The sequence below is a fragment of the Plectropomus leopardus genome, chromosome 7, assembly GCF_008729295.1.
Source record: "Plectropomus leopardus isolate mb chromosome 7, YSFRI_Pleo_2.0, whole genome shotgun sequence".
Classification (NCBI taxonomy): domain Eukaryota; kingdom Metazoa; phylum Chordata; class Actinopteri; order Perciformes; family Serranidae; genus Plectropomus; species Plectropomus leopardus.
In genome coordinates, this window is record NC_056469.1 from 15,110,043 (window position 1) to 15,134,020 (window position 23,978).

A 23,978-nucleotide genomic window follows, 5' to 3' on the forward strand; every position below is an offset into this window, starting at 1 on the left:
AAGGTTATAAACTAAGGATTACTGTGTTGAATTCAATTGCAAAACAATAACAAAATTCATTAACTTTTTCAAAAAACCTTTTAAATGATATTTACAAATTCCATGACTCTCAAAGGCCTAGAAAACCTGACTGTGAATCTCCATGATTTTTCCAGAATTTCCATGACCGGCACAATGAGTGGTTGTGTCTGTCTGGATAACATAAAAAGATGAAATGGTGAATGAGACAAATTAGAGAGTGGTGTGAGCCAGCAGCTGTCAGTGTCAGGAAAGAGTTAGCATCATGAGGCAAACACATCCTTCTTAAAACACCTCCTTCATATTGTATTGTAAAAAAAACTGCTGAACAGTGTGCAATGTCAGGTTTATGTAAGTGTGTCTGTAGCTGAGTCAACATGAAGTGAAAAATACCTTTGTTTTTCTAACAGTCAAACAAAGAGAATGAGACAACATACCGAGTTGGATATGTAAAAAATGTTGTGTGTCTGTTATGTGAAAAGTCTGTTCCCTTTAAACTCCCAAATCCATTTTCTCCTCAACTGTTCTGTGAGAGGTCGCTTCCACATCCTGCTTGGGGGCATTAAAGTTTGATTGACGTGTCTTAGCGAGCTCAAGGAGCTGTTCTGGCGGCTTGTCTTGGTTATTATCATACATTAGCATGCAAGCAATAATAACACCTGTATATATAATTAACAATACTGGTTTGCATCTTGTGTTGCTGCTAGATTGTGTGCTGCTTAGTTTTTGTTTATTTGCACACTGGATGGCACTTTGAGTACTGCTCCTATTTTGACTTTCTTTTATATTTTTTTTTATGTTTTGAATATCAGGGAGTGGCAGCCTAATTTTGTTGTGTTGTTGTCTCACACAGCAGCAATGACAATATATATTTTTTTAATCATCAAAAGCACAGTGGTAGCACCAAAATACAACAAAAATGGTGAGGAAATCTGTTTGACTACAACAATGTGCAGCATTTTCCTGTCTACATAATGTTTACATTCGTTCCCAGAACTACAGCACTTTCTGTGATTTGTATTCCATTAAAGACGCTCTTCAGATGTAGCACTTACTGAGGTATTCTTTGAGTACCAGTCTCTGGACCTGAGTCACCTTCCGCTCTCTCTTCAGCAAGTTGTCTCCTTGGAGACAGGGAAGACGACAGAGGATGTTGCCTATAGCTCCTCCTGGTAAAAGAGAGAGAAGTAGTGAATGGAAAAAAAAAGAGTATAATGAGTTCATTAAACAGATCAGAAACTCAATTGTGTTTTGTTTGGTAAGGAACTCCTTGGACATCTTTAGATTTCCCGAGTGGGATCAAGGGCAACGGAGGAGCAAGAAATGCTCCACAGATTTTACACAAGAAGGTCAGTTTACTTGAACTAAAAGAGGAAAAAAAATCACTCTTGGGTGAAACTATTACTCATTTTTTCATTTACTACTACTCCATATTAATGCATATTAAGGTAAAAAAGAGTTGGGGAACCAGAAAATTAGTAAACAATAATAAACGTATGCAGGCTATTTTTTACAACCTGTTCATAAGTTTTCATACAAAAAGTGATGCACCCAAATTATACTAAAGCCACATATTCTGAAAGGCTGAGTCTATGTGACCAATGCGATGATGGGAGGAAATAAGGAATCTGCCCCATGCAGTTTTGTAAGGAGGCTATTCATAGGCTATCATATGAACTATTGTGTGTGCATTTTCGCACAATATTTTATGAAAGGTTCTATGTGGACAAATTCATAGATATTAGAAACGTAGATACTTCATTGGACGCTGCTCTAAGCTCGCCGCAATGCGTCTGCGTGGGCGCCATATTTGGGAGGTCAAGATCTAAGTTAAATAAATGTGTGTAATGATTGTAATGTATATTGTAGTGAATCACTTTCTGCAGATTTCACTTCAAAATCAACTTTAACTGGCTTGATTCTGAAAAAAAAATTCAGAAAATTTGTTCTGTTATTAACATCGGAAAGTGAACATGACAGTGGTTACTTGTGTGAATTCATTGCAGTTATGGAGGCAATCTAATTAACTCTATGACAAAACAGTGATCTTCTGAATAGCCACAACACTGGAACATGCAGGCTCTGACTTATGAATAGGCAACGTCCAGTGATGGAGTGTTACAAAGTACATATATTTAATACAGTACAATTTTGAGGTACTGGCACTTTACTTGAGTATTTACATTTTCTGCTAATTTAACTTTCATGCAACTTCAATTCATTTAATTTCATACTTCCACTTCATTTCAGAGCATATGTATGAGCTGGGGTTACTTGCACGTGCTCTTAACATGGAGGTGACCAAATTAGAATCTAGTAGCTAAAGCCGCTAATGTGGTGAACAGTGGCAACAACAGCGGCTGTATTGAGAGCGCACAGTGGTATAGGGGCTTGGACCAGAGTGTGGGTGCTATACTAACACGACGATGCCGTTCCACCACCTTGGTTCAGGTTGACTTATAACGACAGTATGAGTGCTGTGCAAAGCTGAACACATTAGCTAGCAGATGGGAAACTTTCATGAAAATGACTTTCTTGACTCAGTTCTTGACTCTTACGAAGCAAGCAAAACAAAGCAAGCAGTTGTTTGCTGCTTTATTAATGATCTGAGTGACATATGCAGCTCCTTAATTAAATTTGTAACCCCTTTGTTGGCCAGAGAGCATTGAAACATTGTGCTAGTGTGGGACACAAAGGTATTTTGAGCATTTCATGCTTTGTGTTCAGGTGCAACAACCCTCAGGTGTGCATTTTAAGACTTTCATTTTTATTCAAAACTCTGCTGTCATTGCAGCAGTTAGGGCACCTTTTATAGTCTTCCTCTGCATTTAAAGTATTTTTTAAAAAAGCCTTCTCCTGAAGGTTGCATAAAATGTTAACAACAGCAGGAACTCTCGGGAGGAAACACCACGGTAGGTCTCTTGAATATCGTATAAAGCCCAAGAACAATGAAGGACTTTCATCTCAAAAAAGCTTTAAGTTTAGAGAACAAAACAAACAACAGTATGATTCACATGCTTGTCTTCCTACTCGGCCATAACCAGCCAAGGTTTTTGTTCGGTTATTAATCCGTCTATACACTCACTCACTCCTCATCACCTTGCCTTCTCATTTTTGAACCCATTAGTCTCTTTAAGGCCCTTTATTACTCTTCTTCTCTATGATTAATTGTTCTTATTTTAGTGGCAAAAAAAGAGATTATCCTTAACAGAACAGTCCAATTTTACAGTGCTGAGAGAGAGGAGGGAGGGATGAAGGAGAAACAGTTAAGATAATTCAGGCTTGCCTGATGAACAATGACAACTCCTCATTCTGTCAATGAAGCCAGAGGAGCTTCTACTCCAATCAAGCTGAAGAGCTCCTTTCGAAAAAAAGACTTGAAAGGGTTTTCTTTACAATATGGCACAGAAACAAATTACTGTTAAATGGTCCTAAAGATCCAAATGTTGGTAAAATACTGCAGTGCTTTTTACATTTGATTACAGTTCAGCAGAGAGAGGGGAGGTGAGAAGGTCAGGTGCATGCTGGTGTTCTGAAAACAACAGATAATTAGTTATTGTACTTCGAACTGCAGATGTTGCCCGCGCACGAACATGGTCAGCTGTTGGAGCTGCAGCATTGTCTGTGACACACAGCTCGGAAAGGCAATTAAGGTAGTTTTAAACCCTTAGCATCAAAATTTACGCTCCTTTATCTCCGGCTCATAAGTGAATGCACAGACATGATACACATTTTCTTTTAGCTTCAGTGTGACTAACACTTCGTGGGGACATCATTATCTCCTATTATGTCAATTCCAAATAAACATTCATAAACCACTTTGAAATCGCAGACAGAAAAACCTCCCCATTCCTTATAACTTCAGAACTTGCCTGCGAGTCGTCACGTTTTTAAGTTTTCTTTAGTATCAAAATAATCCAGTGATAGTTGTCTCACAGCTGACTTTAAATGTTGCAAAATATGTTTTCATGTCGCACTACCTACGTGTATTTGACATTACTGGGTCTGGATAGTGAAAGGTGATTGATTTTAAACTGAGGGGGTCCCAGAGTGTCAGAGTTTAAAAACCCCTGTAGTACAACTACAGAGGGGGAGGAATCTGATTGAGTTAGATAAAGTTTGTTTTGGTCCATCACTTTTTTAATGTCTCAAACAGACTTTCTGGTCCAAAATGCTATGTTTAAACAAAATTTAAACAAATGAAAGTGACACTGAAACATTCACACTGGCCCACACAGAAATACACTGACACACACGCACCTCTTTGAACATGACAACATAATATACCTGATGATGACAGAGGCTTTTCTCTCAGCAACCCAGAGATGGTTGCCATGGCAGCCGCTCCATTGATTTGAGTGTCTGAGTGCAGCATCCTGACCCTGCATACTCCGCACCCAACATCATCTGAGCCCTGGACCAGCAGGAGGTAATGGGCACTCTCACCTTTCACCTCTACATCGGGCACTGCAGGGTACAGACAAAAGTAGTGAGATTACATTGATTTTAACAACATAAAAGGACTTTTACTTTTTCATATTTTACCAACTTTTTTAATAACTTTTTTGTGTTCTATGGTTTGCTGCTGCAGCGACATTTTTTCAGCATTATAAATGTTTTATTTATGAATATTTTACCCATACAAGTCTACTTAACATATTTTATTCAAGTGAAGATAAGCGTATTGTATACTGAATCCCTTCTGACCAATTCTTATTGTTTACCACTTGCTGCAGCAATCCAATTTCCTCAAGGGTATGGTTATATCAGGTATATCTTGTCTCATGAATTTCGTTCTGATTTCTTCAGGCAGTGTTTTCCAAATTGATTCAGTCCCACTTCCGAGTCTGCTTCCCCAACAGAGGGCTTTATTATCCATATCAGTGTAATCCTAGTTACCAATTTATTTCCCCGTGGAAGGTGATATGGCTCCTCTCTGTTGTTGCCAAATGGTCATCCATTTAAAGAGGCAATAAAAAGGACTAAAAGAAAAAGAAAAGAAAAAAAACAGTCTTACCAGGTAAAGACTTTGGTCTCCTGGTTATAGACTCTCTCCAGCGTTGAGAGCTGAGTTGACTGGCTGCAGGCTGGGCGATGGGGGTGATTATACAGGACAGGCTGAACAATGCTCCAACCTGGAGATGGAAAAATAGTGGATAAATTGTATACAAGATTTATTTTATATGCATCATCTACTGTATGGGAGTTCAGATGCAATTTCTTTACTTACTTGATTAGCAATTATAAAGTTCTATGGCTTACATTTTTTAATATTCGTACATGTAAGATTAAAGTTTAGCAGCCGATACCTTTCCACGCAGTGACTTCAGCTGGTCCAACAGAAGTTGAGCTTTCATTGACTTCCCAGACAGGCTTCTGTTCATTGGTGGTGAAGGAAAAACACAATATTGGGGAAAAGGCGCTACCAACCACCTTTTAAGACAGGACAATCCTTAGAAGTCAGCGGTATAAGCAGCTGAAGCTTTATAATGAAACCTGTATTCAATCAGGTAATTTCAAGCGTATTAAAATCTATTTGTATGGATAAAGAGTTAAGGTTGTTTTATTACTGTCACTTAAACTGTTTGGATCTAGATGGATGGATCCATTTAAATGTGGATGAAGAAAGAAATGATGATGCTTTGGTTCCAAACACACACACACACACACACAGACACACACACACACAAACACACACCACAAATGAGGATACAGTTCAAACTGGGTTGTAGACATCAAAAAGCTGGGCAGGTCTGCCAGGTTAACCAGCTGAATCAAATCTAAAACTGGTGCGTAGTAATGGAAGACCTGTAAACACAAAACAGACGTACAGACAGAGGAGGGTGGAGGGGAGAGAAAGAAAGAAAGCAAGAAACAAACAAACAGAGAAGAGAATGATAAAACAACAGGGTTATCACACAGAACACTGCAGTGGTTTATGAGGAACAGCTTCAGGAGTTGGAGAGCATCCAGCAGTTGAAAGACCAACATGCAGCTGAAGTGTCCTTGAGCAAGATACTGAACCTTAACCAGTTCAGAAGGGATGTTATATAACTGACCCTGAAGTCTGATCTTCCTTGGTTTCAAATGTGGAAGACAAAACATATTTTGGTGCAGACAAGTCCAAGTGTGTGCACAGAAAAAAAGGTGAGAAACACACAAAAAAATTAGACAGCCGCCCTTATACTCACTATATTATTGCCTAAACACTAGAGCTGCAACCAAAACTTTTTTGCATCATCAATAGATCTACTAATTTCTTTTTTTTAATTAAATTTTTTACTAAATTGTTTGGTTGATAAAATGTCATAAAAACAGAAAAAAATGTTCATCATATATTCCAAAGGGGTAAAGGTGCCATCTTCATACTTCAAAAGTATATACAAAAAGAATAAATTTACAGAAAATTTAAAAAAAGACAAAATATTCTCAAATTGTTGTCAATTAACTTGCTGTTGACCAACAAATTGATTTACTGACTCATCGCTTCAGCGTTTTAACACCTTTAACAGCAACCACCTAAACACACAGACCCTCGTCTGTTTTCTGTAGGAGCCAATCAGGTATTCAACACACTGAAGCTCACTTAAAAAAAAAAAGAAATAGATTTCAACAGTCTGCAGTTGTCCTACTTATCTAATGAGCTCATTATGTTATGAGGAAATCAATAATATATAAATCATTTGTCACATGGAAAAACAGGTCATTCACATATACAGAATATTACAATACCACAGTAAGCCTGAAATCTCAATCTCATAATTTATTGATCTGGAACAAAGAATTAAGTGCTGACCTATTTCTGATACACTCTTATAGATTAAGAGTAGATGATGATTTTAATGAACTTGGGTCAAATTCCCAGTTTTGCTAGCAAGTTGGCAAGTTTATTACTCCCTTGTTGAACCGATTGAAGAGACTGACTAATGCAGTGACCTCCAATATTTAACTGTCCTCATTACTGAAATTGTCCTTTGTAGTGGTTTAAAATTGCATATTCTTGTGGTTAAAAGGCTTTTGGGAGTTCAGCATGACTCTGGATGATTCAACATGTAATCAGTGCAAAAATGACTTTATTCTGATTGCTGCTGTGTGTTTTTCCTTTGCAGGACAAATTATGCTCGTATTTGTCTGCACAGCTTGCTGCAATTTTGTCCCATGTACTTTCCATGTAAAGAGCCAAGCAGCAATCAACAGTAAGTGCTGTATATGCAAAGGAAAGTCTGTTGCTGTGTTACATTGTGCACCATTCATCCAGATATAACAGGCTGTTGTGAAGCCACAGAAACCTTCACTGAGCAACACTTTCTCTACTTCCACAAATACATCAAAAACATTATATTTACAGTGCTGGGGAACATTCGTAAAGTTGTGTTCAACAGCAATATCGGGCATCAAATTATTAAAATTGCAACTTGTATTTCTATTTGTGAAAGGCAAAGGTTTAAAAGTAATGTAAACTGTCTATTATGAATTCTCAACACAAAAGCCATCAATAAGCAGTTATTGTGATGTTGCTGACAAAAATGACTTAACAATAAGGCTGGGTATCAGTACTCAGTATCTTTAAGGTATCGACCGAAACAACTCGGTTCCTATTGGTTCTGAAACTCCTGCAGTCAAACAATACCTGCACTTATCCTTTTGTCCCTCGTTCTCGAAAAAAAAAAATTATTTGTGTGTTTTTGTTTGTAGCCAATCACTGTAAGCCTTACTAGTTAATAAATGTAACTTAATTCAATGTGTGCTTGGCCCAGAGCTATGCGTTGTGTGTGTGTGTGTGTGTGTGTGTGTGTGTGTGTGTGTGTGTGTGTGTGTAGTGATTGAAGTGTGGTGTATTTGATGAGCTGGCTTGCTAGTGCCGTGATGCCACCAAGACATTCCGAATTATGGCTTTACCTCACCTCTGTTGTGGATGGTAAATCTATATGCACAAAATGTGAACGGGTTATTTCAGTAAAAACTGGGAATACGAGCAAACTGATAAAGCACCTCATCCAGCATGGAGAAAACTTCAGGCTGGACAGCTGCACCATTTTCACAAGGCCCAATAGCTTCTCAGACTCCTGTTGGTCACGAATGGAAACATCAATAAGTGGTTTAGGAGTAGCCTGCTATTGCATATTGTGTAACCTCTCGGTTTATTTTCAGTTTCAAGGGGACGTTAACAACGGCTGTAAGCCAAACATGCCTCCAGAAACAACTGGATAGACCTACAACCAATCAGAGCAACAAAACATGGATTTTTACTGTGCATCATCTTTTTGGCAACAAGCAAGGCCACATGGTAAATGAAACTTATTCCAAATTTTGATGGGAGTATGACATCTACCTTATCAACAAAAGCTTTAAAGGGAAAATTTGCAGATTTTCAACCAGCTCTGTGTCGCTGCAGTGTGCAGTGTGTGCAGATGAAGGCATTTAGCTTCCCTCTGTGTTGCCGGTGCACAGTTTGTTAAATCAAGACTCCATAGCAGATTCAAAAGAACGTTGCACGGCAGCGGCAGCCATCTTGGTTGTTAATCATGTGCCTCAACAGCGTTCCTCTGTCAGTCACTGCGTACAACCGAGCCCATATTGGACAAACAGCTGAGATTTGCCTAAGGCGGACCAGGTCGCTAAAAATCTGCACTCATGTGACTCATGTTGCCAGAGCAAATAAAACATGAGCTCACAGATACGTCTTGTTGTCGGACTAGTTCAAGAGTCGAGGAAGTGCAGAAATTTAAATGCAGATTTTGTGGCCAAAAGGCTATTTTAATCCTAGAAGAAAGTGCAATATGAAGACCTTTCTCTTCCTTGACAAACAGAGTTAAGGCGCTCTTAAAAAGGACACTCGAGAGAGTGGCTTAATGTCACCATTTGAATATACTGCAGGGCATTTGGATCTGTGCTGGAGAACATTCACTATTAATAAAAAGCTCCTCTGATAAACAGCTCACTGGAGAACGAAGGTGGAAGAACAAAAAAGGTTACTGGGACATGATTCAGAGGATATTCATTGTTTTGAAAATGTGTTTGAAAAAGTTGCTTTTATAGCAACATTTCCTTTACTGTCCACTTGCTGTATTACTTTTTTGCTTGAACTCTTATACGAAATTGATTTGACAAATATTTAATCTATTCGCTCTAAACACAGATTCTCATCTCAATATTTTGCCTATAAAGTGTCTTTATGAATTAACTATATCATCAATACAACAGCGTAAAATTCAATATACCGTGATTAAACATATTTTCCATGTAACAGACAATGATATAACAACAATGTGATATATCATAAAACTTCAAATATAAGCCCAGGCCCATTAAGACGCTCAGTCCCTTCCACTAGCCCAGTGTGGTGATACATTTTGACAAATAAAGGCCTGTCTCAATTACAGGCCTGGTCCGGTTACCATGCAGTTCATTTTTATAGAGGTTCTTGGGATGTATAAAATCGGGTTGTTGGCTACTGGCTGGAGATAACCTTAATTAACTTTAGTCAATATGGAGATACTACACACAGCGTTAGCTTGGTAAGAATCTCCACAATTCAATTATTCAGTTAATTTTACTGAAACCATGAGCACCAAAGAAGACAGTATTACTGGCTTAGTAAACAAGAGACACACGAAAAGAGAGATTAGTAGATGTAGCATACTATTTTTTAAAAGGCAAAGGAAAAATGTGCAGTGAACTATTACAGAATTAGAGAATTATTATAATTCTCTAATAAGTCTCTATAAGTTTTTTTTTTAGATAATTTCTCATTTTATGTTTTGTTTTTTGGTTTTTTTTTTCTTGTGTTTGGGTTTGTGTTTTTTTGTTGCTGTTGTTTTTTAGGGGTTTTTTTTGCAAATTTTCAGGCAATGTTTTTGTACTTTTCACAGATTTCTTGCTAACTTCTGGTTCATTTCTTCTTTCGCTGCTCGTTACCTTCTGCCCATGTTTTTTTTTTAAAAAAATGTCTCTGCTGAGCAACAGTTTAGTGTGAAATTAAGAGCCCATCCCAAATAGACGCCTCTCCCAAATACAAGTCTGTTGAGCTCAATGATTTAAGCAAATAATAGCCCAGGATATTAATTGAAGGTTTACAGTAAGCATGTGTATAGTTCATACTCGCCTGCAGCTTAGGTTTTATAAATCACACTCTGAACACACACTTTGAGCTCAGTGCTCACACAGCACAGTGTGACCTCCCCGCCCACTGAGGCTGAGCGTCTGTGAGTGTTAGTAATTATCACGACAGTTACTCCTGACCGTAAAGAGGCCTAATAGTTTTTGTCTGAGCACACTTTAGATTTTACAGTCAGTTATCCCAGCAGAGGGGAAATGTGATAGTTTTGTGGTCCTCAGAGTATTTTTTTTTATTGTGTGCCAAGACAATCACCGCCATCTGCTTCTCTGTGCACAGATCTGATGAGATCAGATCACACACACACACACACACACACACACACACACACACACACACACACACACACACACACACAGAGACACACACACTGTCACACTCTCCACAGACATGTAAATGAGCAGCATGCACAAACATATACACACACCTTAACTGTGGCACTCTGCTGTGTTAACTTAATAATGAGCACACACAACAACAACAAACACAAACTATCTGTTGCCAGATACAAACTCACAAAGCAGATTATGGTTAAACACAACAAACATATTAAACAATATAAAACTTACAACAGCCACTAACAACGCGTGTCTGAAGAGCTCATAATTCTTTCAGTATTTCTTTATTGTGTACAGCAGACGTCCTTTTAACCAATTGTCTTTATATGCTATTAATGCTAATAAACAGAGCCTGTGTGTATGTGTGTGTGCGCTTTAGACCCCATATCAGGCCATAAGTTATTGGGCACAGCTTCTGTGTAGTTTTATTGTTATGGATGTTAATTTACATAAGAAAACTCATTAAAAAAAACTTTGTGCCAACTGTTATAAAAGACCTAGTCTCACACAGTGAATTCTCTATGCAAACACACAGCTTTTACACTGCACACAACCACCCCCCAAACAGATAAACACACAACATCTTCACTGAAAAGTACACACACTCAGATTATGACTTATTACATGATACAACAAAAGTGAGCTGTGGGTTTTAGTACTTCTGCTCTTATAGGGTAAACATTGTCAACCTACGTTATTCATTCTGAGTTGGTGACTGCTGCAGTGGCAAAATAAAAAATGGCCAACAGAATGAGGAAAATTTTTAAAAAATTTAAAAAATAAGTAAAACAATCTTGATTACTTAAAAAACATCCCCAGTTATCATCCAACAACTAAGAGCAGAGCATGTCACAATATTTATAGGAGAGCTGAAATGATTAGTTGACTGATTGGTAAGTCGATCAACATAAATATATCGGCAACTATTTTGAAATAATTTATCAAGCAAAAAGACCAGGAGTCAACAGCCATGCTGGTGGTTGTGTGAGTCTGTACCGGACATATATATATATGTTACTATGCATATATATATATATGTATATATATATATATATATATATATATATATATATATATATGTAGTTAAATTAGATAAGATATATCTTTATATAGATATATCTATATATCTTTCTGACTTTTATTTTTAAACCAAATGATTAATTGATAAATCAATGAAACACTTAGTGTGAATGATTAAATCAATAACTGATTTACACCTGTTTGAAAAAGTTTCCGTCTGGGCTGTAAAAATAATAATATATCTTAAGTATAACAGTCTCTTGTGGTACTTTAGCCACAGTATTTCAGCGTTCTGTGATCACTGAGTTAAACTGAAATTAAGACAGCTGAAACATAAAAGCGAAAAAAAATCTATGTATTGTGCACAATGGAAATGTCTGGCAACGTCATAGTTTTTGAATAAATAAGAGCTAAAAGACGCAGGTTGACATAAGGTCATATGAATCACTTACTTTCAACAGTGTTGATACTTGAGACATTAACTGAGGCTACATGTTGGCTGGATGGAGATATCACAGCTTGCTGACAGCTCGCTCTCTTTTCTCAGCACCAGCCTGTTCCATATCACCTCAAGACAAATAACTCTGAACCACTCCATTAAAAATGTGGAATGCAAAATCTGGCAAAAAAAAAAGCAAAAGCTGATAACTGAATAGTGAAAGATGCAACTTGGCAAAAAAGTTCGTTTCAAATGAGGGGAATATAAACTGTGGAGAAAGATGGCTGGAAGAAAGATGAGTGCAGAATCTAGGAAGCAACATTTGACTGCAGTGGGCCGATTTCTATCTGTAAACCCTCGGCCATTGGCTCTCTGTGATAAGTCTATATTCAAATTCTGTTTTCTGGCTATGAGGTCATGACAGGTACAAGAGGTCAGCATTCATTTGGCAGATAAAATACATTTGATTTATCTGACTGCTGGTCCTTCAGTCACGGGTTCCTCAATGTGATTAAAGGGCAAACAGGAAGTGACCCTTTTGAACTCATCTCCTTCAAGCCACCAGAAATCATTAGGAGATGGGACTGTGTGCAGCTCATTCAACTCTTTAGCTTGGAGGTAAGATGTGAGTTGAACTGGGGTTAAAGGAACAGTTCAACCCTAAATGTAAATTAAGTCATTATCTACTCATCATCCTGTCAATCAGACCCTTTAAAAGTTTGTAGTAACCTAGACACACTGATATAATGTCATCATTACAATCTGTGTTTTGTGCAGCACATTTGCACGGGATGAGCAAAATAATTCCTTTACTGAATTTACTGTTTTTATCCCCTGGATATCATGCATACTGTCATTTGTAAATCCACTCAACACAACATAGAAACACTACACAGCACCACTAGCTTTGATATATGGTGTTAATCTCATTTTTTCTCTTTCCTTTATAAAAATGTTGGTTAAACAAACAGAACCAATTCTGCTACACTTTGTCACACCATCCATCTCATTGTCTTCTGAGATTTTGCTCCTTTCATTTAAACTTGTTCTCTCTGCAAATGGGCCTCCACGCTGTGTAGTGAGATGAGCCTCCTGCACCCAAAACACTCTGGAAGCTTTCATTTATATTTGCAAACGCAGCCTCAATTCTTGCCGCAAGAAAAGAGGCAGAAAAGAAACCTAAATTTGCCCCGAAATCACAGACATGCTGTTTGCCAAAGGACTTATATTATCACGACATTATTTCTTGGATTGGCAAAATATGGTAGGGAATTTGCAGTGGAGATTTTGCTTGACAAATTATGGACATCGCCGATTTGCACACGTCACAGACCATTACTGCATCAAGTCTGACAAATTATTAGAGATCACCATTTATTACTACTCCCGTTTGAATCGGGCTACATTCTTCATTCTAGATGCAGCAAATAATAACAAATTACATTTCTCTCAACAAGATTTCCTCACTGACAGCATTTGGATCAAGTGCAGGGCCTACAGCACTCTGGCAGCAGACTCTGCTTGCTACTGTGGGGCCACTGCTGACACACTGAAGACTAAATCTTTGTCGCAGAGGAACAAACAAGAAATAATGAAGTAAACAATTGGACTTTTGAAACCACAATACAAGTGTCTGGCAATAAAACCCATAAATCTACCCTGAGGTGTTTGAAAAAGTTAAATGAGATGCAGTTAGGACAAAGCCCGGTTCCAGACCTCTAAATTGCTGCCCACATCTCTGATTCATTCAATGATCCAAAAAAGGTCTGTTGTTGTGCCCACTGACTTGGAGAAACATTCAGGCTATCAAAGCTTTGTAGCTGGGATTAAGACTGGGGACATCATTTCATATTGTAGCCATGAAAAATGAGACTGTGACTGAGATGGACGCAGCTATATGGGTGTTTATCAGTGAACTCACAGAAATAATAACTCTTTATTCACTACATTTCTTTTAATATTGTGAAAAGTGCGACATAAAGTTGTCTTGTAAATAAAAAAAGTTATAGTTACATTCATGGTCTCCTCCCAAAAGATAAAGTGTAATTTCTTGAGTTCTAAGAGCCCTAATACACAAAGCTGACAGCTGGCCGTCGGTCAACGTTGGGCCATCTGTGAGCGTCTATCTCCCTAGTTTTTGCAGTGCATCCCGCAACGTTGGCACTAGTTGAGCTTTGTCGCCTGTTTTTTGGCCAATTAAGCAATTAAGCTGTTGGAGCCTGTCAGTAAATAAAATCTCACTCATTGGTAATTCAGCTCACCGCACAAGAAGAAAATTTGAATTGAGGAAAGCAACAAAAAAAAAAGGCTAAAGTCAAGAGGAAGTGAGACTGAAACAAACTTGTCATATTATGAAAGATTATGTTTTTAGTCACTGAGCTCTTTAGCGGAAATGGTTCAAAATTATTTGTGTTGCGTTATTAATGTTATTATTAAAGTGCTCTTTCACTTATGAGCGTCTTGTATCTGTCCGGTTTTTCTTGCAGGAAAGATTTTTGAGAGACAAATACAGACTACTGCCACCTGCTGCTATGGAGTGTTATTTCCTGTCACATTGTCACCTTGGCTGTTGTCTTTGCGGTGTGTTCAAGTGCAACTTCTTGGCTAAGACACAGGCAACGTTAGGCGACTCAACTATCAGCCCATTAGTTCATTGATGTTGTTTGGGCCTTTGCAAACATGTTGAATGCTTTTCACTTTAACATGTTGATTCAAACTTATTTCAAAGGTAGGACAATAAAGACAGGTATTAAGGAGCTCATGACTCACCTCAGACTGCAGTTTGTGGTCTGTAGTGGTGCAGGGAGCTTGCAAGAGACTGGCTCCTGATGTGTGATGCAATGGACAGCGCAGAGAAAAGCCATCGAAACGAAGCTCCGACATGTACTGAGGAAAAGAGAGAAAAAAGCTTTAAAGTTGTTTCATTCTTTGACCAACAATGTTAAAGTTTATCATGCAGCTATAAAGTGTGTTTTCTCCAATTAACTCACACAAACAGGCATGGTTTGCATTCTCACATGGCTGTATAGTTAACGGCACACGTGCACATACACACATATTAGTTGTAATGCTATGTATTACACGGCTGTAAAGTGCTGGTGGTTGTTAACAGACAGGCTTTTATTCCTTTGGGTATTCTCCTTTGTTCCACCACTCTCAAACTGTGAAGCTTTTACTGACTGACTGCCGGAGCCCACTCACTTCTGAAGGCAGCAACTTAGAAAAGGTCACTTTCATGAAGGAGAAGCTGCATGCTTGCCTCAGCACACTCCAACTCAGTAGACGCTGCAGAGATGACTGGAGAAAACTTTCGTCAAGCGCACAATTGCATCGCCAGCTGACTGGGATAAAAATGTAACTGGCCTGCAACTTTACTTAATAGTTTTAGTTTGGAGTTTGTTGTGCTGCTCCCCAAAACATCAATTAATGCCACTTGAAAATTATTTTAGGGTTAAACACAAACGGTTCCTGTTGCAAACTTTATTAAGAAATTTCAGCAAAGAAGAAAATCCTCATCAAACATGTAAAACGGCTGCCATGGATTTTGGCAACAGCACGAGAGATAAAAGCCAGAAATCTTCAGCTTCAAACAGAAAACTCTGATTATATGTGGCCTCTGCTACATCTATTTGATAACCCTCTTAGATCTTATTTCCAATAAACAATGTCAAAAGGTCAAACAAAGACTCCAGAAATATTATCAGAATTGAATCTAAAGGTTGCTTCAACTTCCAGTGTCTAAGGCCTAAAACTCTGAGACACCAATTTGAGTTATGTTAAACAAGAAGTAAGAACTACTAGACCTTGACCTGACTGTGTGAATATACCCTCATTTGGCATTCTTTGCGAAATGCAATAGTTATCATAAATAAGTTGTATGTTTTCAGAGACAAGCTGATCAATGTTTAAATTATCATAGAGTAGCAACTGAAAATCTTGGTTACAAAAACCCAACAGTATGAGATGTTAAGGCAAACTCCACAGTAAAACAGATTGCTGATTCTCCCTGGAGAAACATGGAGGGAAAGCACTAAATTGGCCAATTCGGCCTATTTTCAGCCCAAACTACTGCACCTGCCAGAGTTTCCGCTTAATGAGAAAGAAGTACAAGTAGGCGTGAAGTAATCTCCAGAGTAGCAACAAAAAAAAAGCTGTCAACTCACCTCAGCTTATCCACTTCCTATCCAAGCTACTACAGGAAATAAAGCACACTACACAGCCAAAAGTGTGAAGTAACACAGGAGTTACAACAACATCTTATTGTTTAGCATCTCATTCCAAAAGCATGGGCAAATGCTGCTGTAACAGACTCCACTCTTTTGGGAAGATGTTTTTGGATCATGGCTGCAGGAATTTGTTGCTATTCAGCCTTGAGAGCATCACTGAAACATTCCAGTTCATCCCAAAGATGTTCGAGGGTCAGGGCTCGTAACAGGCCAGTCAAGTTCTTCCAAAACAAAGTGGAGAGGTCACTTTTTTATGGGCCTTTGTGCATGCTCAAACAGGAAATGGCCATTCCTCAAAATGCTACCACAAAGTTGAAATCTCTCTATTGTCTAAAACAATTCTCAGCTATGAGGCTGCAAAGATTTTATCTGAAGAACTCATCACCCATTCACAGACGATCAATTTGGTGCCCTGTCATCATTTTTGCTGAGCATCAGAGCCGAGTATCCACCCTCAGGCTATCGGCAGTAAAACTCTTACTGCCCCTCCAGACCACATACTTATTTCTCCACTTCATTTCTTCATCTGTTCAACCACACGAAAAAGAAGACTTAACAAAATCGAAAAAAGACTCATCCTTCATCTATCTTTCTCTAGTATTGATCATTTGAACTTTGAAAGATCAGAAGTAAATAAGCCCACATTTCTTAATAAGTGGTGAGTTCACACTTCTCTCCTTCTGCCAATATAAAGTATGTGTGCTCCCTCTCTCACTCGCCCACCCCAGCACTCCCACTCTCTCAATCGATGCTGTCAGTGAACGTCACAAAAACGCCGAGCCAGCAAAGGAATCAGCTTACTTGTGAGGTAGAATTAAATGAATTAACTTATCTTTAACTTACTTTACCTACTTTCTTGTTCATTTTGACTAAGTGCACTTGTTTGTTAAAGTCCCTCTCCTGTCAAAATGTTCTCTTTTCTTATTGTCACTGTGACATTTGAGCATCACTATGCAGAACAACGTATAGTTTGCTTTTACATTCTGCAACCTAAATCTCTGGAAACATCGTGTGGAAACACACACTGACAACGGACTAACAAGAGACATCTTGTGCTCAACATATTTGCATTATGATAGATTCTAGATTTTTTAATGAGGGTGAACAATGTGGAAAACACTTTCATCACACAGAAAATGTTATTCAAAGCAGATTATTTTTCTATTTCTTAAAAACATGTCTGGAGAGAATATTTTTAAGTCCCCTCACAGATCCCTCATCCCCACCTACTTCTCTGGTCCTGCTCTGTGCCAGCTTAACAAAGGCAGAGAAACCCTGATCTAAAAAAAAAAAAAAAATCTTTGAATGCTGTGGCATGATGATTTCCCCTAATTGGAGGTAAAGAGCCCAAATCACATCAGACAAAAAGGAAAAAATGTGGACACGGGTGGTTTGCCAGCTTTTGGCCATATGGTGTGGTTAAAAAAAAAAAAAAAAGTAAAAGGCATGAATTACATCATAGAAACTATTTTCATCTTTTTAGTGAGGAGAATGAAATCATGTACTGTTGTTAAAAGCCATTATTTTTATTTCATTGGAAAAAACAAACAAAAATCTAACTTGAGAACAGAAAAATAGATTCAGAACCCCCTGGCAAAGTTTGAGTTTAGGGTTCGCCTACCTCTCTGCACTGCAAAAACTGCAGAAATGAGCTGTGATATGCTAACTTAAAGGGACAGTTCGCCCCAGAATCAAAAAAACATATTTTTTTCTCATACCTGTGATGCTATTTATCAATCTAGACTGTTTTGGTGTGAACTTTTCTGCGCAGTGACATGGTTGGCGAGCATAGTTCAGGCAAAAGAAAACAGTTACTACTTGAAACTGCTAATACAAAGGTCTGGATGTGAAGGTGTGGATTATCTTAAGATTTCTGAAAACAGGAACCATAAGCTGATTGCCACCTAGCTCCATTATATCAAAGAGAGGGCAGACACCTCTAGAGCCAATATCTCCAACACTCAGCAACTCACGCTAAAATAATCCAGATTTTAGAAAAAGCACCACAGTAAGAGGAAAAATATGTATTTTTATTTTGGGTGGATCTATCCCTTTCATGTTACATAGCTTGCATTGCACATTCATTTTGTTTATTTTGCCAATATACCTCCAAACATCACTCTTTTGCCTTGTGGCCTTTCTGCCTGTAACATTAGATCAAGTGATATCTGACTAACTGATAATGTTGAATGTTATGAGGGCTGTATAGATATGTTATTTTTGCTTCATAGATCTATGCAGCTATTCATAGACAACAGTTACATCACTGTGTCCATCCAAAAAATATAAATGTTTAATATAAAAAAGGATCAGTTAACTTTTAAATGTATTTTACAAAGCAAAAAAAGTGATTAATCTATACGCTGACCATATACAGATGTCCAAACCTTGAGTATTCATGCCAATCCAACACTAAATTCCTAAGACAATAAAGAAGAGCAATGAACCTGCATGTCAATAACACCAGCGCTGTCCATGAAATACAGACAGAACCTGCCCAGAGGCGCTCTCCAACACTTGTCCTTACATAAGTCCTAAATAATCAATTGCAGCAGACTCATTGGGGAGCGAGATCGAGTCAAAGCGGGGCCAGGTTGGGCTGGGCCGGGCCAGGTCAGCTCTGCAAGGACCATGCCAGCAAGGCAGAGCCACGTTATTTCCCATGACCCCTTCGTGACCTCCAGTAATACCTCGAGATTCATTCAGCAGCTGAGAAAGACCTGTGCCCCGCTGACTCAAAAATTCACACAATTCAAAAGAAAATATGTGAAAATTTACCCTCTGGCCTTCTGTGCACTGCATGAGTAATTTCATATGAAAAAGATAAAGGAGCAAATACTGGGGCATGACTCAGGTCTCCGACCATGATTAGCCCCAGTACAGAAGGTTCTTAAGAAGACGCTGTTTTCTCTGTCGTCTCTTGCAGAGCCCAGCTAGCCGTGTGCTCCAGCCGACAGAGAGCACAGCCCATAATAAAAAGCCCCGGGCAAGCAGGCAGGTAAGTTCAAAAGGACACTGCTTTTTCTCATGCCCTCTACAGTACTTGTCCAGAATACATTCACAGAGTTGATAAGACAAGTTCTCTCTCTTAACACTAGTGCCCCCCACACACACCTTTTTCTTTCACTGTTGCTTTTAAATGATCAATAACACCTACAGTGCTTCAAAGGTGTACACAGATTCATACAAGCAAAGGCAGAGATTTACAGATAAATCTTTACTTTCTTCTCTGTTGCATGCAAAACTGCTGTCACCCATATGCACATTTTTCTAAAAGTCTTAACCTTTCTGTTCGTGACAAATAGCTTCATTATACTGCTGAGTCAAGTACACAGTGCCACACAGAGAGACAACCCTCTTCAAAATCCTTCTTGTTCCTCTCTAATAAACCGGCCTCTTTGGCCCCCAGAGCCCTGTGTCATCATTACCCTCTCTTCTGTGTTTGTAACCATTACATTGTGTTTTCAACAAAAATGATAGTGTTGGGCTTCTCTCTTGGTGCACGTTTTAATGATTCAACTGAGTTAATGTTTTCTCCAACTCCTTCTCCATCTTTCTACATTAAGTTCAGAAGACACAAGTGAAATAAATTATGCAAAAAGAACTGCACCCTGTAAGTTTCACCAACACCCACACACATTTTTTTCAGGTCCTTACCTTCTTCTCTCTAATGACCAGGCCACCCCTCCACAGTTCTCTATGGCCCATACAGCTGGGGATGTTAGCAGGCTCCACCAGACTGGCACTAAGGAGGGACGCTGCTTTCTGCCACCTGGGCAAAAAAAAAAAAGCATTTCTCAATGACCAGCACAGGCAAACTTTTAAAAACCTTTCTTTTGGGGTGCCTGGTAGCTCAGTGGATTGAGCGGGTGTTCCATGTACAAACACAATGTCCTTGCCACAGCCTCGCCTCCGGCTTGTGGCCCTTTGCTGCATGTCATCCCCTCTCTCCCCCTTTCACACTTAAATTCTGTTCTCTCCAATAAAGGCAAGAAAAGCCAAAAAATAATATTTAAAAAAAAAAAAGAACTTTTATTTTGATTGCTGCAAATTAGGAATCAAAGTCCTGATTAATTCTCCTTTTTAAGCAAATTCGCATCAAGTCAAGTGAATTGTTTTTATGCAGGCGAATATCTCAAATCTAAAATTTGCTTTAAGGGGCTTATAATCTGTACAGCATACAACTAAAACATTTAACAGGAAAAAGTTTGAAAAAAACTGAATTAAGAATAACTAAGAATGGACCCCTCACTGTGAGACAGCCTTAGATGTTGTGTTTATAGATTAACAAACACACAAAGATGACAATGTGGACAATCCAAATGACAAAATTGTTATATTCAATGTTACCATCTATTAAAACAAAAAGTATCGGGGGCGCCTGGTGGCTCAGTGGACAGAGTGGCACCCCATGTACAGAGGCTGTGATCTCGACAGTGGCTGCGGGTTCAGGAGGATGTAAAGCAGCTTCCAGGTGTCACCAAACAGCTCGAGCCTGAGTAACATGCCCTCTTCTCCACCATGTAATCTCATCTGAGAATGCACTATACAAACACATACATACAGCAGCATTATATTGCTAATAATTTCATTCAGCTTTTTAAGCCATTTACTAAAATCAGTGTTTTTGTAGAAGTGTTCCTCAGATTACTCAAGCAACACTGTTAATTGACATTTGAACATATTTACTCTTCTAACCCCCCCTTGTGGTAAACTGGGAGCACTTCACAGATAACAGTAACTGTAAATTCTCACACGACTGCTCCGTGTCCTGCATTTTGAGCCATCTCTGCAATTTCTCATCAGATTTTCATGTTTGAAACTGATAGTCGTGTGCTGGCATATGTTCACTTTGACTCCTGAGCCCAGAGAATATACAGGTATCCGGGAAATGCAATGACTTCAGGGAAGGCTCTTGTATTAGTGTGTTTGCATATCAGGATTAGTTTTCACGTGTATTCATCATTTGCTTTGCATGCCTCAAAAAACGTAGTGCACGTGTTTGTTTCGTCTCCTCACCCGGTGGTGTGCTGTGTGACTACAGTGATCTTAGCAGCGTGCCAGCAGGACATGTGTTTGAGGGCTCCGAGCAGAGGCAGCAGGTCTTTAACAGGAGGGGACTGCTCTGCAGAGCCTAACACCAGTACATCCAGCAAAGCTTTACCTGAGGGGTGGATATGGAAAAAATAAAGAGGAAATCATTAGACATTTTCTCTCTACTGTTTTCTTTCTACATGTCTCTATAGAATTTCATGGGGGGGAGGGGGGTCAATGAACCAAGCTGGTTGCTCCACTGACGCCATCTTTTTAACAAGTGGGCAGAATCGCCTTTTTGCCATTCAAAATATTAAGACAAGTTAGAAGCCCGTAGTGGCTTCAGCCCCTCAGGGCAGCTAACGATGTCAGGTGACTGTTCCCGAGCTCCTGCGGAGGTGGTGTGCTATGAAATGCTCTTTAAGAAAAGTGAAATATCACTTCAGAAGACAGACTCGGTAAGATGTAGTCAAAGCAAAAGTATCCCATATTCCCAGTGGTGAGTGCATATTCATGAAGCACAGTAGGCCACCTTTTCTACGAGATTGCCTGCAGCAGGCACATTTTCAAGAACTAATTGCTTAAAATTGGAATGGATCATTGTCACACAGCTGAGGAGTTTGGCTTGAGTAAAGAGGTTTTAATTCCTCGTCATCTGAAGCTTTTGGCAAAGACAAAACTCTCGCTTGAGACATTGTTTTGTGGAGTAAACTAACTCCGTGCTCTGTTGCCCCTTCAGTAAACTAGACGACTGTTGTTCTCCTCATTAGAGAAACTGTGCTGTGCAGACTATCACAACACCAAGTGTCATTTGAGAAGTAGCGTGGAAGCATTTTGGATTCAATAACAAACACTGTGCCTTCGAAAAAATTGGATAAAAATGGCATGTTGTCATTTATTTAAACTATGTATTTTGAAAATTGACAGCCCCACTGAGCACACAGTTAATAATGACCACTACAAAATGATGTAAATACTCACAAATGCTACAAAAGTGAGAGCTTGAGATTGGTCAACGTTACCTGGAGGTGGCAGCTTGTCTGACAGTAAATGCAGTCCCTCTGCAGCCTCCTCTAACAGCCTGTTGAACAAAAACAAGAAGAAATGGAATAAATATATAACATAAAGGACTTTTTTTTCTCTATTTGTCTCACCTGCTAACTGAGTAATCCTGTAACATGAAACTACTCTTTATCAATTACTATTACCTATGAATTTTGAATGATGTGTGAACTGTTCTTTGTGTCTGTCATCTTATTTATATATATACATATACACACACACACACACACACACACACGCAAACACATATATATGCATTGTTAATCATTTTTGTATGCTATTGATTTTATTCATTTAACTTAAAAATGCTAATAAAAAAATGACTTGCAGGCGCAATGATTAAGTTTAATGTTTACATAGTATCATCTTATTGTGAGTTAAAATCAGATTTATTAGGCAGATAACTACATGACAGAGCAGAAAAAACAAGCATATTTTATACAGAGAACAGAAATTACAATCTGTCACTCACTCTGTCAGTGCTGGCTGGTCAGCCTTTTGGTCCGGTGTCTCCTGATTACTCAGAAAACAGAGACATGACTCCACAGCAGTTGGCTTCTCCTCTTCACTGTCAGTCCTCTGATGGCCTGTCCCCAGCTCTTCCCAGTCTGAGCTGCAGAACTACAAAACAAGTAATATACGTAGATCCAAGTATAAATTCAGGATTCCAGCTCCTTTTCCTTCATCTTCATATTAATAATTTGAATGGTAAAAATCAAATACCTTTGCTCCTTAAACGTTATATCCCCTTCTCAGTCGTTTAAATAGGACAATATGAAATTAATACTTTTACCAGCATCTTTCACATGAGATCAGCTGGTAAGCATACAAGTGAAGTCAACCTTTTTTTTTTGACATTGAAATTGCACAAAATGAACACCAATACCATTGAGTGGAAATCAAAAAACTGATGTGACTAAATACAGTATGTGGACATTTTGCAAACATGCTATTAAGTTGTGTTTTGAAATTCTGCTGACAGTATGCGGTACATTGTGGCTTTGGCAACTTCTATAAACACTCAGCAATACTGAATTTATCACTTGTATCAACAGAATTGTCTTCGTGTGTTGTGTGGAAGTATTGAGGACACTAGCCCAACTTCACAACAGCAGCAACAGCAGAAGTGGTTTAAACTGCAATTCCACCTCTTTCTGTAAACTTGCCAAGGTGAGTAAAAGGTCAGCACTTCTTCACAATCACCTTCTGTTTTACTTATCTAGGAGGACCTTATTTTATAGGATTCTGTTCTACCGAAAAGGTTGTGTTGCAGAGGCACAACTGGCAAGCCATCCTTACAAAATATATGCTATAACCTGGGAGGATAAGATTCAGAAAGAGTCATAAATGTCTAGCCGTGAGAGGATTCATGTATAACAGTCAATTTTTAACGGAGAACTCTCTATATAATTAGAGCCACTAAATGACTTTATTTATGTTTGAACATATTTTTCTGATCTATAGATACTTTTCTCATCTAAGGACAGAAGCATTTCCTACATCACAAATCGAAAATGGCCCTAAGCACATGTCTAGGTGCCTGTTCCCATTTCCGTGTGACATAAACCATGTTTATGGCAAATTAAACTGTCTGAATCTTCCAAATGCCTCACCTGCGTAACTCCTTGGCAAGCCTGAACAGCAAAGAACCACCTCTGAGCTGATGGGCTGCCGATGAGAGAGCAAGCTGGGGAAACACGCAGAGGGGAGACAGAGGTGAGGAG

The 23,978-nt window shown here is 38.7% G+C and overlaps 1 protein-coding gene across 1 annotated transcript in view; it reads right to left on the reverse strand.

The window, feature by feature from the left end:
• Positions 1–23,978, reverse strand: part of LOC121945899 (MDM2 binding protein) — a 36,320-nt gene that overhangs the window by 11,248 nt on the left and 1,094 nt on the right. Inside the window, exons 3-13 of the mRNA XM_042490266.1 lie at positions 23,868–23,941; positions 22,727–22,875; positions 22,215–22,273; positions 21,178–21,322; positions 19,816–19,930; positions 14,702–14,818; positions 5,732–5,826; positions 5,328–5,394; positions 5,036–5,153; positions 4,306–4,485; positions 1,074–1,187 (exon numbers count right to left, since the gene is read on the reverse strand). Of these exons, the coding sequence (XP_042346200.1) occupies positions 1,074–1,187; positions 4,306–4,485; positions 5,036–5,153; positions 5,328–5,394; positions 5,732–5,826; positions 14,702–14,818; positions 19,816–19,930; positions 21,178–21,322; positions 22,215–22,273; positions 22,727–22,875; positions 23,868–23,941 (1,233 nt within the window). The remainder of the gene's footprint in view (positions 1–1,073; positions 1,188–4,305; positions 4,486–5,035; positions 5,154–5,327; positions 5,395–5,731; positions 5,827–14,701; positions 14,819–19,815; positions 19,931–21,177; positions 21,323–22,214; positions 22,274–22,726; positions 22,876–23,867; positions 23,942–23,978) is intronic.